The sequence below is a fragment of the Bos indicus x Bos taurus genome, chromosome 24, assembly GCF_003369695.1.
Source record: "Bos indicus x Bos taurus breed Angus x Brahman F1 hybrid chromosome 24, Bos_hybrid_MaternalHap_v2.0, whole genome shotgun sequence".
In the NCBI taxonomy this organism is placed as follows: domain Eukaryota; kingdom Metazoa; phylum Chordata; class Mammalia; order Artiodactyla; family Bovidae; genus Bos; species Bos indicus x Bos taurus.
In genome coordinates, this window is record NC_040099.1 from 58128964 (window position 1) to 58142157 (window position 13194).

Genomic DNA, 13194 nt, shown 5'->3' on the forward strand with positions numbered 1-13194 from the left:
AAAATAGAGCTTCAGAAGATGGGCTGTTCCAGGGGTTCAGAGAGGAGGACGAGCAGCCCCCCCCCCCGATAGTATAAGGTCTCCTTATCAAGACCCCAAGCAGTTTGTGTATTTAAATATCCTTCCTCTCTAGTCGGGGGCTTCCTGGGTGGTGCTAGTGGTAAAGAACCCGCCTGCTAATGCACGAGATATAAGAGATTTGGGTTCAATCCCTGGGTCGGGAAGATCCCCCTGGAGGAGGGCATGGCAACCCACCCCAGTATTCTTGGCTGGGAAGTTCCACGGACAGAGGAGCCTGGCGGGCCCCAGTCCATGGGGTTGTAGAGTTGGGCACGACCGAGCACACTTGCGCCTCTTGTAGTTACGGCTGAAACCCTGCACCTTCCCTGAAGCCGCATCATCCAGGGCTCTGGGAGTAATGGAAGCACTTCTTTACAGCCTGTTGTCCACCCTGACCTAGCCTGGCTGCGGAAGAGAAGGCCTCCCTCGCCTGGGCTCTGTCCCGCCCTTGGGTCCTTGTTGCCCCCTGCTGGGAATTGATTCCTTGGAGGACCTTTCTCAACTGCCATGGTCACTTGCGTGACTGTGTTGACTGAGTGGTGATTAGGAGACAGATGTGTGTTCCCTTAACCAGTAAAACCGCCGGACTAGGGAGTAAGGTGGAAGGGACGCTATACTTTTCCAGTGGGAGAGTATTCTTTTTCCCCTACCATCATGGGGAGAATTAGGATTAAATAAAAATTGATAGAATGAGCTCCTTGGGGATTTTTAAAAATCTCAGATGGAACTTGATTAGCAGTAGAAGGCCTATGCCGGAGAAGGCAATGGCACCCCACTCTAGTACTTTTGCCTGGAAAATCCCATGGATGGAGGGGCCTGGGTAGGCTGCAGTCCGTGGGGTCGCTAAGAGTTGGACATGACTGAGCGACTTCACTTTCACTTTTCACTTTCATGCATTGGAGAAGGAAATGGCAACCCACTCCAGTGTTCTTGCCTGGAGAATTCCAGGGACAGGGGAGCCTGGTGGGCTGTCGTCTATGGTGTCGCACAGAGTCGGACATGACCAAAGCGACTTAGCAGCAGCAGCAGCAGCAGAAGGCCTATGCTGGCTTGGGATGCTCACTTCTGTGGACGAATTGAAATCTGTAATTGGGTTTTTTGGCCTGTATTTCTTTTAATGTGATACCCCAGATCTGACAGTGACTATATTAGGGATAATTTTACCTATAGAATGAAATGCTGTCAAGGTCAAAATATACTTGAAAGCAGCTTTTTGTGAAGACAAGGAGACGAATCCAGCGATGAACAGTATTTTCTGGTTGTTAGCCCAGAACCTGTTCTCTGTGGTTTAATAGTTCTGCTTGTTAGAGAGGCTCCACACTGGCTGTGCCACACAGCATTTTGGAGGAATTGCTTCAGAGTTGTAATGATCAGTTTATACTTGTTCTCGGGGTGTTTGTCCACTTTGGCTCAGCGTCCCGACTTTATAGTAAGGGCACATGGCGACTTGCCATTTCACTGATGGTCATCCCCGCCTGGGTGTGAATCCTACAGGGACGTTTGTCTGAGCGGGACGTTGCTGACGGAATTGTTTTTCTGTTCGTTTCACAGAACATCTGATCCAATTCATGACCATGGGGGATATGAAGACCCCCGACTTTGACGACCTGCTGGCAGCATTTGACATCCCCGACATGGTCGACCCCAAGGCAGCCATCGAGTCTGCGCACGACGACCAGGAGAGCCACATCAAGCAGGGCGCCCAGGCGGACGACGACTCACACGCGCCGTCCTCCTCGGACGTGGGTGTCAGTGTCATCGTGAAGAACGTCCGCAGCATCGACTCCTCGGACGGCGCAGAGAAGGACAGCCACAACCCCCCCGGCAACGGCCTGCACAATGGCTTCCTGACGGCGTCCTCTCTCGACACGTACGGCAAGGAAGGGTCGAAGGCCCTGAAGGGAGACGTGCCGGCCTCAGAGGCGACCTTAAAGGACTCGGCCTTCAGCCAGTTCAGCCCCATCTCCAGCGCGGAGGAGTTTGACGACGACGAGAAGATAGAGGTGGACGACCCCCCGGACAAGGAGGACCCGCGCACGGGCTTCAGAGCGAACGTGCTGGCAGGCTCGGGCCCCCAGCAGGACTACGACAAGCTGAAGGCGCTTGGGGGAGACGGCGTGAGCAAGGCTGGCGTCCCGGCCCCCGGCGGCCTGGAGAAAAGCAAAGTCGTCAAGAGGGAGACGGAGACAAATTCTCTAAATCTGGGTGTTTACGAACCTTTTAAAGTCAGAAAGATGGAGGACAAGCTGAAGGAGAGCTCTGAAAAGGTGCTGGAGAACAGGGTCCACGAGGGGAAGCTGGGCTCCGAGAAGAACGACGCTGGCCTCGCTGGCCCGGTGCCGTCGCGGACCAAGCCGTCCTCCAAGCTCTCATCCTGCATCGCCGCGATCGCGGCACTCAGTGCGAAAAAGGCCGCCTCCGACTCCTCTAAAGAGCTGGCGACCAACTCCCGGGAGTCCTCTCCATTACCAAAGGACGTCAACGACAGCCCTCGAGCCACCGAGAAGTCTCCCGAACCCCAGAACCTCATCGACGGGACGAAGAAAGCGTCCCTTAAGCAGCCAGACAGTCCCCGGAGCGTTTCCAGCGAAAATAGTAGCAAGGGGTCGCCAGCATCCCCCGCGGGGTCGACACCAGCAATCCCCAAAGTCCGCATCAAGACCATCAAGACGTCTTCCGGGGAGATCAAGAGGACCGTGACACGCGTGCTGCCCGAGGTGGACCTCGAGGCGGGCAGGAAGCCCTCGGAGCAGGCGGGGCCTGTGGTGGCCTCGGTGACCTCGCTCCTGTCGTCCCCCACCCCGGCCGCCGTGCTCGCCTCCCCGCCCCGGGCACCCCTGCAGTCCGCGGTGGTCGCCAACGCCGTGGCGCCCGCCGAGCTGACCCCCAAGCAGGTCACCATCAAGCCTGTGGCGACCGCCTTCCTCCCCGTGTCGGCCGTGAAGACGGCCGGCTCGCAAGTCATCAACCTGAAGCTGGCCAACAACACGACGGTCAAGGCCACGGTCATCTCCGCCGCCTCCGTGCAGAGTGCCAGCAGCGCCATCATCAAAGCCGCCAGCGCCATCCAGCAGCAGACCGTGGTGGTGCCGGCCTCCAGCCTGGCCAGTGCCAAACTCGTGCCAAAGACCGTGCACCTCGCCAACCTTAACCTCTTGCCTCAGGGCGCCCAGGCCGCCTCCGAGCTCCGCCACGTGCTCACCAAGCCTCAGCAGCAGATCAAGCAGGCGATCCTCAGCGCCGCGGCCTCGCAGCCGCCCAAGAAGGTGTCGCGGGTGCAGGTGGTGTCGTCCCTGCAGAGCTCCGTGGTGGAGGCCTTCAACAAGGTGCTGAGCAGCGTCAACCCCGTCCCGGTTTACATCCCCAACCTCAGCCCCCCTGCCAGCGCGGGCATCACCTTGCCGACCCGCGGCTACAAGTGCTTGGAGTGCGGGGACTCCTTCGCCCTGGAGAAGAGCCTGAGCCAGCACTACGACAGGCGCAGCGTGCGCATCGAAGTGACCTGCAACCACTGCACCAAGAACCTGGTGTTCTACAACAAGTGCAGCCTGCTGTCGCACGCCCGCGGGCACAAGGAGAAGGGCGTGGTGATGCAGTGCTCGCACCTGATCCTGAAGCCAGTGCCGGCGGATCAGATGATCGTCTCCCCATCAAGCAATACCGCCCCCTCGTCGTCCAGCCTCTCGAGCTCCGCGGGAGCCGGCGCGCACACGGTCACCAAAATCCAGCCTGGCATCACCGGGACGGTCATATCGGCCCCTTCCAGCACGCCCATCACCCCCGCCATGCCCCTGGATGAAGACCCCTCCAAGCTCTGCAGGCACAGCCTCAAGTGTTTGGAGTGTAACGAAGTCTTCCAGGACGAGACGTCGCTGGCCACCCATTTCCAGCAGGCTGCAGATACGAGCGGACAAGTAGAGTATCATTTACATTTCGGTGTTTCGGTGATGAATCTGTAGTAGCCTTGAGCTCTCTATCCGATGCCGCTGATTTCAGGGGTGGAAGCTCAGCTAGATGGGGGGCTGGGTGTGAGTGCACGTGTGTACATGTACACACACAAGTGAGAGAGAGGATTGTTTTCATGGAGCAGTGTTCAAATGTAAATCTTACGTAGAAGTCCGTTTGGGGGGAAGAGGATTCTTTTAGACAGATAGAGACTCTGTGTACTAGTTGAGCTAAGGCATCTTAGATTCAGGGCAGGTAGAGGTGGTCTTAATTGTTGGGTCACTGGCATTTACGTCGGAAGTCTGAGCTCTGACCAGTGATAGTGTCGTGACGTTGTATTAAGTGTTGAAGTCAGGCTGATCCCCACTGACTCCTTTATTAGCGACCATCTGGGGATTTAAAAAATTCCTGTCGTCGTTTATAATTACTGTCTTCTATAGTTAAACACACCCGGTCGGTACCCACTTCTAAGGCATTTCTGCTTAATGTTGGTCTAGTATGTTCAGTAATTCTCCAGCGCAGCGAATTCAAGCTACAAATGGAAAACGCACCTCTGTTTAAATAGAATACCTCTACGTTTGTTTGTGGCGTTTTTGCTTTGTGTTTTTGTGGTGAGGTGTAGGTTGGTGTTGGTGAGATGCATTTCCCACTGGACATCGGCTAGCGATTTGACTTCTGTCGTTTTGCTTCTGTCCACGAGGCAGCTTCTGGGCAGTCATTAAATGTGTTTCACTATAAATATTTGACAGCTGTCATCTGGAAGTCACCAAGCTTGTTGTATGAAACTCACTCAAGCTAGAGAGAGCAAGCACAAGATTCATTGTCCAAACGGGAAACTTGTAAATTTGGGAGGAGCCCCCGTTTGAGGTGATAAACTCTTGTTTTTGAAGCCCTGGTGGAAAACTGACCTTTTCCTCTATTTGTCTCCACTATCTCATTGACGAGGTTCATGCTGTGGTTCAGACTTCTGGTCCTGTCAACCACGATCAGTTCCCTGAGGTCAACGACTGAGCTAAGTTCTTTGTATTAATAGGATTTGAGTTTGGAGAACAAAAGATGAAGCATGCCTCAATGATTTTTTTTCCCTCTGGACGGTCAGTTGAGTGGAAGGAGATGATAAAGAGATTCGAGAACATTCTCGCAGCGAGGACGCTGGACGCTGCGTGCTTGCTTGTCTGACAGTGATGCACGCCGTCAGAGTGACGCTGGTTCAGGAAGGAGTGATGGGGGGCAGGACGCCCAGCGCATCCTGGAGACAGGGCCTAGGTCCCATCTGGGTCCCTCTTTTCTAGTTACCATTTCATCAAAGAGGCAGTCTTCTCTCTGCATCTTAAGAGGATGCAGTTTTAAAAAAAGAGCCGTTTCCTCGGTTCCGCGTGTTGTGGATGGTGGAGTACGTCCTGGCTCCGGCGCCGGGCACTGTCAGCCGGCGGGGCTGGCTCAGGGCGGTCCGCTCCCTTTCTGAGGCGGGAGGAGGCTGCCAGCGGAAGGTCGGGATTTTCCTTCCCTGTTTTCCGCTGTTTTTAGTCTCTGTGTAACCACGTAAGCTCAGGAGCCAGCCCGGGGTTGGGGGAAGCCAACCCTCGGGGAGGGGGTGGGCGGGGTCCCTCGGCAGGCTGTGTGCGCATGGAGGGGGTGGCGGCGGGGTGTGGCATGATGCCCGGCGGCCCCTGGGCCCCGAGCGGGCTCAGGGCAGGACCTGCCTCAGCTTCCGGGCCAGGCCGCCCCATCCTGGCTCCTTCCTCGGACTCTTGCCGAGCCAGAGTGCCCTCTACACCCCCACACCGAGCAGAGCCTCCTGTTGAGGGCCGCCCACGGACGCACCTCACCCCGAGCTCCTGCCCTCCCAGCAGCAGCGCCTCCACCATGGCCCGGTGTCTGCACACCCAGGGGCAGGCTGGTCTCTTAAGCATTCTCGCTAGCCTAGGGGAGCGGCTCCCCTCTGTGAGTTCCATCAGTCCTCCCGCTCCTCCGAGTCCCCCGAGACCCCCGAAGCCCGAGGCGGCCCTGCGGCTCCTTCTAAACCAGCCTCAGCTCGGCGGGGGCTCCAGCAGTGGCAGGCAGGGCTGAAGACCCCAAGGGCGAGGCAGGAAGGAGAAAAGTTCCTGTTCCATCGTCTTCAGTTTGCTGTTCCCACGACCACTGGCCGTGGTTTACAGTTGGTGAATTTAAACTTGAGTGAGAGCAAAAGTCCACCTGGATAAACTGTTGGCCCCCGGGAGAAGGGCACTCACAACACTCTGCTCAACTGCTGAATTTTGCAAGAAGATCCAAAGGCGAAGCTCAAGTCCAGTCTTTCCGAGTGCCTCTATCCACACTCCCTCCTGTCTCTCCATTGGCCTCTCTGTTTCTTGGTAACTTGTGGGTGAACAGAGGCAGAGGAGGCTGCGTCCCTCCCTAAGGGCCGGACCGGACCGGTGCAGGGTCCTGCCCAGGCCGCCTCCCTAGGTCTGCACAGCAGCCTCAGAGATTCACGTGTGTCCCAGGGATCCCCAGCCTCTGGGATCTAATGCCTGATGATCTGAAGTGGGGCTGATGTAAGAACAATATGAAGAAAGTGCACAATAAACGTGATACACTCGAATCATCCTGAAACCATCCCCCCGACCCTGGCCGGTGAAACACTTGTCTTCCACGAAACTGGTCCCTCGTGCCCAAAAGATCAGGGACCGCTGAGTCATACAACAGACTTCCGCTGAGTCATACAACTGACTCCTACACTGACCCTGAATTGCCTGGATTCAGGAGGTTAAAGGGCGTGGCCTCAGGGCCCTGGCTCTCTCCTTTCTGCGTGTGCGTTCAGCAGACCTGGAGAGAGGGGTGCAGGGTCCCTGGGCGGGACCGTTCCTTTCCTGCCTGCCTCCTGTTCTTGCTTTCTCCTGCCCACCTTCTTGCCATGGTACTTTAAACAGCTTAGCTGAAACTGCTGAACGTGCCCTGTGCTCGTGGCTTCAGTCTTCTCCAGTCATTTTGTTTTTAAATTAAGCTTTTCATTTTGAGATAATTGCGGATTCAGGTAAGAAGCAGCACAGAGGGATCCTGTGTTTCCTTTACCCAGTTCTCCCCAGTGGCTGCATCGTGCAGGGGAACTGTTCAACAGTGTCCTATCCAGGCTGCTGGCTCGCGTGCTGTCAACACGTAGAACCTTGCCGTGACCATGAGGATCATTCCTGCTGCCTTTTGATTTATCGTGATCACTGTTTTTTTGTTTGGCCGCGCTGGGCGTTCGTGGCAGCGCGTGGGCTCCTCTTGTTGCGGAGCATGGGCTCTAGAGTGCTTGGGCTCAGTAGTCTGGCACCTGGCTTTTGTTGCACTGAGGCCTTTGGGATCTTAGTTCCCTGCCCAGGGATCGAACGGGTGTTCCTGCATTGGAAGGCAGATTCTTAATCCCTGGACAGCCAGGGAAGTCTCCATACTGGCTTTTTAGAGCCACAGCCAGTTCCTCCCACGCCTACCTCATTCTTAACCCTTAGGAACCACTGATTTCTTCTCCATTTCTATAATTTTGTCATTTCGGGAATGTTATAAAAACAGAGCCCTACCATATGTAGCCTTTGAGATTGGCTTTTTTCACTCCGCATAATTCCCTGGAGATTCATCCAAGCGGTTGGAGATATCCCTTTTTATTGCTGGGTGTTTTTCTATCATATGTTCCTGCCACAAGGTGCTCACCCTATCTAGTCACCGAAGACGTCTGCATTGTTCCCAGTTTGGGGCTGTTATGAATAAAGCTGCTGCAAACATTTGTCTGCGGGCTTTTATCTGAACATAAGCTGTCATCTCTCAGGGATGAAACTCCTTTGTGTGCTGGGCTGTGTGGTGGTTGCATATGTATGTTCTTAAGAAACTCTTTTCCACAGTGGCTGTACAGTTTTAATCCTCAAGAGCAGTGTGTGAATGACCTCTTTTCTCTACCCCTCACCAGCATTTGGTGGCGGCATCATTTTCACCATCCCGACAGGTGTGTAGTGATGTGGTTTTAATTTGTGTTTTTTCCATAGCGAATAATGTTGAGCATCTTTTTACATTTATTTGCCACCTGCATATCCTTTTTGGTGAAATGTCTCTTCCTGTCTTTTGTCCATTTTCTGATTAGTTTTTTTGTTTGTTTTTACTGTTGCGTGTTAAGAGTTGTTGATATATTTTAGACGCTGGTCCTTTGCCGGTATGTGGTTGCCTGTCTTTTCCCCCAGTCTGCGACTTCATTCTTCATCTTGTTAGGTCTTTGACAGAGTAAATGCTTTTAATTTTGACGAAGTCCCATTTATCAGTTTTCTCTTTTATGGCTTGTGCTTTTGGCATCACGTCTAAGAGCTCTTTGCTCTAGATCCTGAAAACCTTCTTTTATGTTTTTTTTCTAAAGATGTTTTTATGATTTACGCTTAAGTCTGTGATCTATTTTGGGTTACTTTTTGTATTATTTGTGAGACTTAGGTTGAGATTTCTTTTCCCCCGTGCGTGTCCTTTTTCTCTGGTAAGGTGGTGCTAGTGATAAAGAAGCCGCCTGCTGATGCAGGAGACTGAAGAGACGGCTCCATCCCTGGGTCAGGAAGATCCCCTGGAGGAGGGCCTGGCAGCCCACTCCAGTATGCCTGCCTGGAGAACACGGACAGAGGTTAGTCACTAAGTTGTGTCCGACTCTTGCGACCCCGTGGACTGTATGTAGCCCGTCCGGCTCCCCTGTCCATGGGATTCTCCAGGCAAGAATACTGGAGGCAGGTGCCTGGTGGGCTGCGTTCATAGGGTTGCACAGAGGAAACCCAACCAGTCCATCCTAAAGGAGATCAGTCCTGGGTGTGCATTGGAACGACTGATGTTGAAGCTGAAACTCCAATACTTTGGCCATCTGATGGGAAGAGCTGACTCATTTGAAAAGACACTGATGTTGGGAAAGATTGAAGGCAGGAGGAGAAGGGGATGACAGAAGATGAGATGGTTGGATGGCATCACCGACTCAATGGACATGAGTTTGGGTGGACTCTGGGAGTTGGTGATGGACAGGGATGCCTGGCGTGCTGCGGTTCATGGGTTTGCAAAGAGTCGGACATGACTGAGTGACTGAACTGAACTGAAGCAACTTAGCACACATTTGTCTGAAAGGCTGTCTCCCACTGAGTTGCCTTTTTTGTGCTTTGTCAGATGTCATTCGGGCGTGTTTGTGGGTGCTTGTCAGAACCCGGTCAAGGATCTCTCTTTCTGTTGACACGGGCTGGGGCTGTCCGTGTGACGCCCCCTCTCACCCTGCATGTTACACGCTCCGGCCCTGGAGGCTTGGCCCGTGTGTCGTGGGGTAAAGGAAGGCTTGGTGGCGTTCGCTGAACCTGCCTTGCCAGTCGCTCCTCCTCTCGCGCGTGCCGTGTGGATGGCGTCTCCACGGCAGTGACGGCCCTGAGTGCTGCTTCGCCGCTAACCTGCCCTGTGCTCCACGAAGCCCCGGCAGGCCCTGCCGAGAGCTGGGTGGGCGTCCGTGGCTGAGCTCCAGGCCCTCTTCACCCCGCGTCCTGCTTCCCCCAGCCTGGATCCCAGCCACGACCCCAGGGCACCTGAGGCCCTGCGTGCAGCTGTTGGCCCTTCTGAGGAGGGCAAGCCCCCAGGCCGGGGTGTGAGATGGAGAGTCTGGATGGACCATCCCCTTCCCAGTCACCCTGAACCCCGTGGAGCAGTAGAACGGGGGTGCCGGGCGCTTTTAACACTGGCGAATCTGCCCTGGGTGTGTGCCTGGTCGCTCCGTTGTGTCCAACTCTGCGACCCCATGGACAGTAGCCTGCCAGACTCCTCTGTCCATGGGATTCTCCAGGCAAGAATACTGGAGTGGGTTGCCATTTCCTGCTCAGGGGTCTTCCAGACCCAGGGATATAACCTGCCTCAGGGCAGGAGAAGGAAAGGAGTGAGAGAGAGGCTGGAGAAGCTTCCCTCTGCTCCGTGAAGTAGTTAAGAGGCCACAGCTGTAGTTTCAGTCGTTGAAAATTAAGTGTCCTGGAATGTCATTGCTTCTCCTCTTGGTGAAACCACAATTAAATTTAGCCCAGTACAGATCGGAAGTACATATTACGGCCTCTGAGTTGGTGAGACGGGTTTTCTTCCTGCAGACTCTGCATCAGCCGTGGTCAGAGGGTGTCGTGTCCTTTCCCTTCTGTTTTGCAGTTGAGGGAACGTACACCCAGTTAGTGGCCAGCTCAGGACTCAAGGCAGGGTTTCTTTATTGCTACTTGTCCTTTCTGGTTTCTCATGGTGACACAGAAGCACAGAACTTTACCGTCGCAGGCACCGTAGGAGTCTTACGAGAATAAACTCTGGGGTTTATATCCACACTGAGGGCCTCCCTGGTGGCTCACTGGTAAAGAATCTGCAATGCAGGAGACCCTGGTTCAGTCCCTGGGTCTGGAAGATCCCCTGGAGAAGGGAATGGCGCCCCACTCCAGAACTCTTGCCTGGAGAATCCCATGGACAGAGGAGCCTGCCGAGCTCTAGTCCATGGCATCTCGGAGAGTTGGATGCGACTGAGCGACTAACACTTTCATGTCCACACTGGGGCTTCCCAAGTGGCTCAGTAGTAAAAAGTAACCACCTGCCAATGCAGGAGCCGCAGGAGCTGATGGTTCAACCCCTGGGTCGGGAAGATCCCCTGGAGGAAGAAATGGCAACCCACTCCAGTATTCCTGCCTGGGAAATCCCGTGGACAGAGGAGGCTGGTGGGCTATGGTCCATGGGGTTGCAAAGAGTTGGACTTGACTGGACACAGGCAAAAGTAGATCTTACCTGCCACATATCCATGACAGCTTCAAGGATGCATATTAAGGAGACTTACCTGCAGAGGTCCTTATTTTTCGGGCTTGCTGATTCAGTTTAGGTTCAGGGAGGTTATGGGCGTCGTGAGCACAACGTACCAGGCGTGTTAAACGAGCTCCAGCAGCCCCCACCAGTTCGTTGGAGCCGTGTCTGCTCAAGTGGCTTCTTCAGGAAACCACGGAGCCCACCTCAGTTCCCTCAGCCACCCAAAGTATCATTATTAGCTTGGTTTTGGGTCTTGCTCTCCTAAATGTTTAATTTTAATTTTGGTCAGGCTAGTTCTGACCCAGTTTATATTTTAAGGTCATCAACTGTTAATTCATCTGTCTTCTTGACTGATTGTCATCCGAGTAGATTATGTAAGTTGACCACACTGGTCTCTGAAAATTGGCTCATTTCACTGTCAGCTCTTATTAGGCCTTTTTTTTAATGCAGAATGATTTGAGGACAAAAGCACCCCCAGCAGCTAGCGTTGTGCACAATGGTGTATGCCGTTGTTTCTGCTGTGATGCTCCGTGTTCCTTCTATCTCAGTGGGGTCGGAAATGAAATGCTTTGTTTGTTCTCCCATCGTGAGATCGGCTGAGAGGGAGAGCGGGAAAGCAGACTGGTGTTACTTATTATTATTATTGTTTGATAATTATATTGTAGATGGAAGATTGCAAAACTGCTGTTAATGAGGCAGAAGCAGTGTACTTAGCGTCTGGGCTGACTGTTAAGCTGACAGCGTTCTGACCTGTGTCACACGCGGTCACACGGTTTTGGTCTCTCTGAAGTGGAAGCATAAGTAGCTGCTGCTTACTCACATTTCCTTAGCCTTCCTCATCTTCCTCTTGTAGATTTCCCAGGCTACCTTTTTCCCCCTAAAATATGAATTGAAACGCAGAGAATTCATAGTTTTGCCAGCTTTGTGCTCAGTATACTTTTACTCAAAGATTTTACTTTAAATATTTTTAATAATCTGCTCAAATAATTCCTCATGATGCGAAGAGGATGCCAAGCCCTAAGGCTGTCTGCATCCTCACCAGGGCCCCTGTGTGTCCTCGTGCCCCCACCAGCCATTGATTTCTGTGCCAGGATTGGGCACAGAGGGTGCAGTATGGGTAGTCGTCACATATGATTGCGATTACCTTTCAGCTTTTAATTTCTGCTTTCTCCTATTACCTGACTACTGAAAAGTAGCATTTCACTTTCTAAAGGTAGCGGTTCTCTGAGCAAATGAATCTGCCCCAGACTGAAAATTAGCCGCCTATTACCTGAGTATCGCAAATGTTTTCCGTGTTTCAGATGACATCAGTAAAACTGTCAGAAGACACCTGAAACTGTGTGAGTGCATTTTTTTAGCTGTTTTCTGTTCCAGAGGCCAACTTTGTCACATCAACCTGCTTTATCCCCTAGTAAGTGTTCTCAACTTGTATAGAAGAGAGAGTTTTGAGAGACATTTTTGTTTTCTTTGGTTTAAACCAACAAAACAAGGACAGTCAGATCATCAGAGACCACAAAGAGATCCTGGCCTGGCCGGATGCCCGCACGCATCACCCAGTCCAGAGAGAGTGTCATTGCCAAGAGTCCCCAGCAGCCCAGAGAAGCAAGTGGCATTGGCTCCGCTTCCTCTGCACTGTGAGATCCAGCACCACCGTTTCAGGAGGCGGAGGGGACCTGTTACCTAACACAAGGGCAGTGGATGAAACTGGAGGGAGGAGCTTCCGTGGCAACTCAGTGGGCAAGAATCCACCCACCAGGGCAGGAGACGGGCTTCGATGCCCGATCCGGGAGGTTCCCACCTGCCGAGGAGCAGCTGCACCCGTGCGCTGCGTCGATTGAGCCTGAGCTTGGAGCCCGGGAGCAGCAGCAAGAAAGGCCACCGCAGGGAGACACCCGCACCCTGCAGCGAGAGCAACGCCCGCGCAGCAAGCAGCAACGACCCAGCATAGCCAACCCTAAAAAAAGAAATTAATTTTTTAAAAATCAGAGGGGAACGGTTGGGCAGATGCTGTCATGTGAGTTGAAAACTGTGGCTCTCACCTATGTGTCCGGGAGAGAACATCTGCAGCCCAGACGGCTGGTTGGTTCTGCACACAGAGTGGGTGGAGTGGGAGCCAGTAAGCAGAGAAGCGTGGGAGTCTGCTCGGAGCGTGTGTGCGCTAACGCAGACGCATCTGTGCATGCACACTCTGGCCGAGGGCTCCCCGGCAGCTGGATTCCTCCACTGCAGTGATCGGAGAACAGGGAAGCGTCGTGATTCGGGTGTGCGATCCACCGCTCCTGGTCTCGCTTGTCTGCCTGGAGTTGGCGAGGAGCCTTAGTCAGTGGAAAGGGCCAAAGGCAGGTTCCTGTGGCTGGTCAGTGGTCTGGGGAGGGGGGCGGGCAGAGACCACCACCTGCTCTCGCGGAGCCTCCG

The 13194-nt window shown here is 53.7% G+C and overlaps 1 protein-coding gene across 8 annotated transcripts in view; it reads left to right on the plus strand.

The window, feature by feature from the left end:
- The window catches only part of ZNF532 (zinc finger protein 532), a 113149-nt gene that overhangs the window by 50072 nt on the left and 49883 nt on the right, over positions 1-13194 (plus strand). For all 8 annotated transcript variants that reach the window (XM_027526082.1, XM_027526083.1, XM_027526087.1 and 5 more), the window contains one exon: positions 1612-3974. In XM_027526082.1, coding sequence (XP_027381883.1) covers positions 1612-3974 — 2363 coding nt within the window. Of the gene's footprint in view, positions 1-1611; positions 3975-13194 lie in introns of those variants that run through there.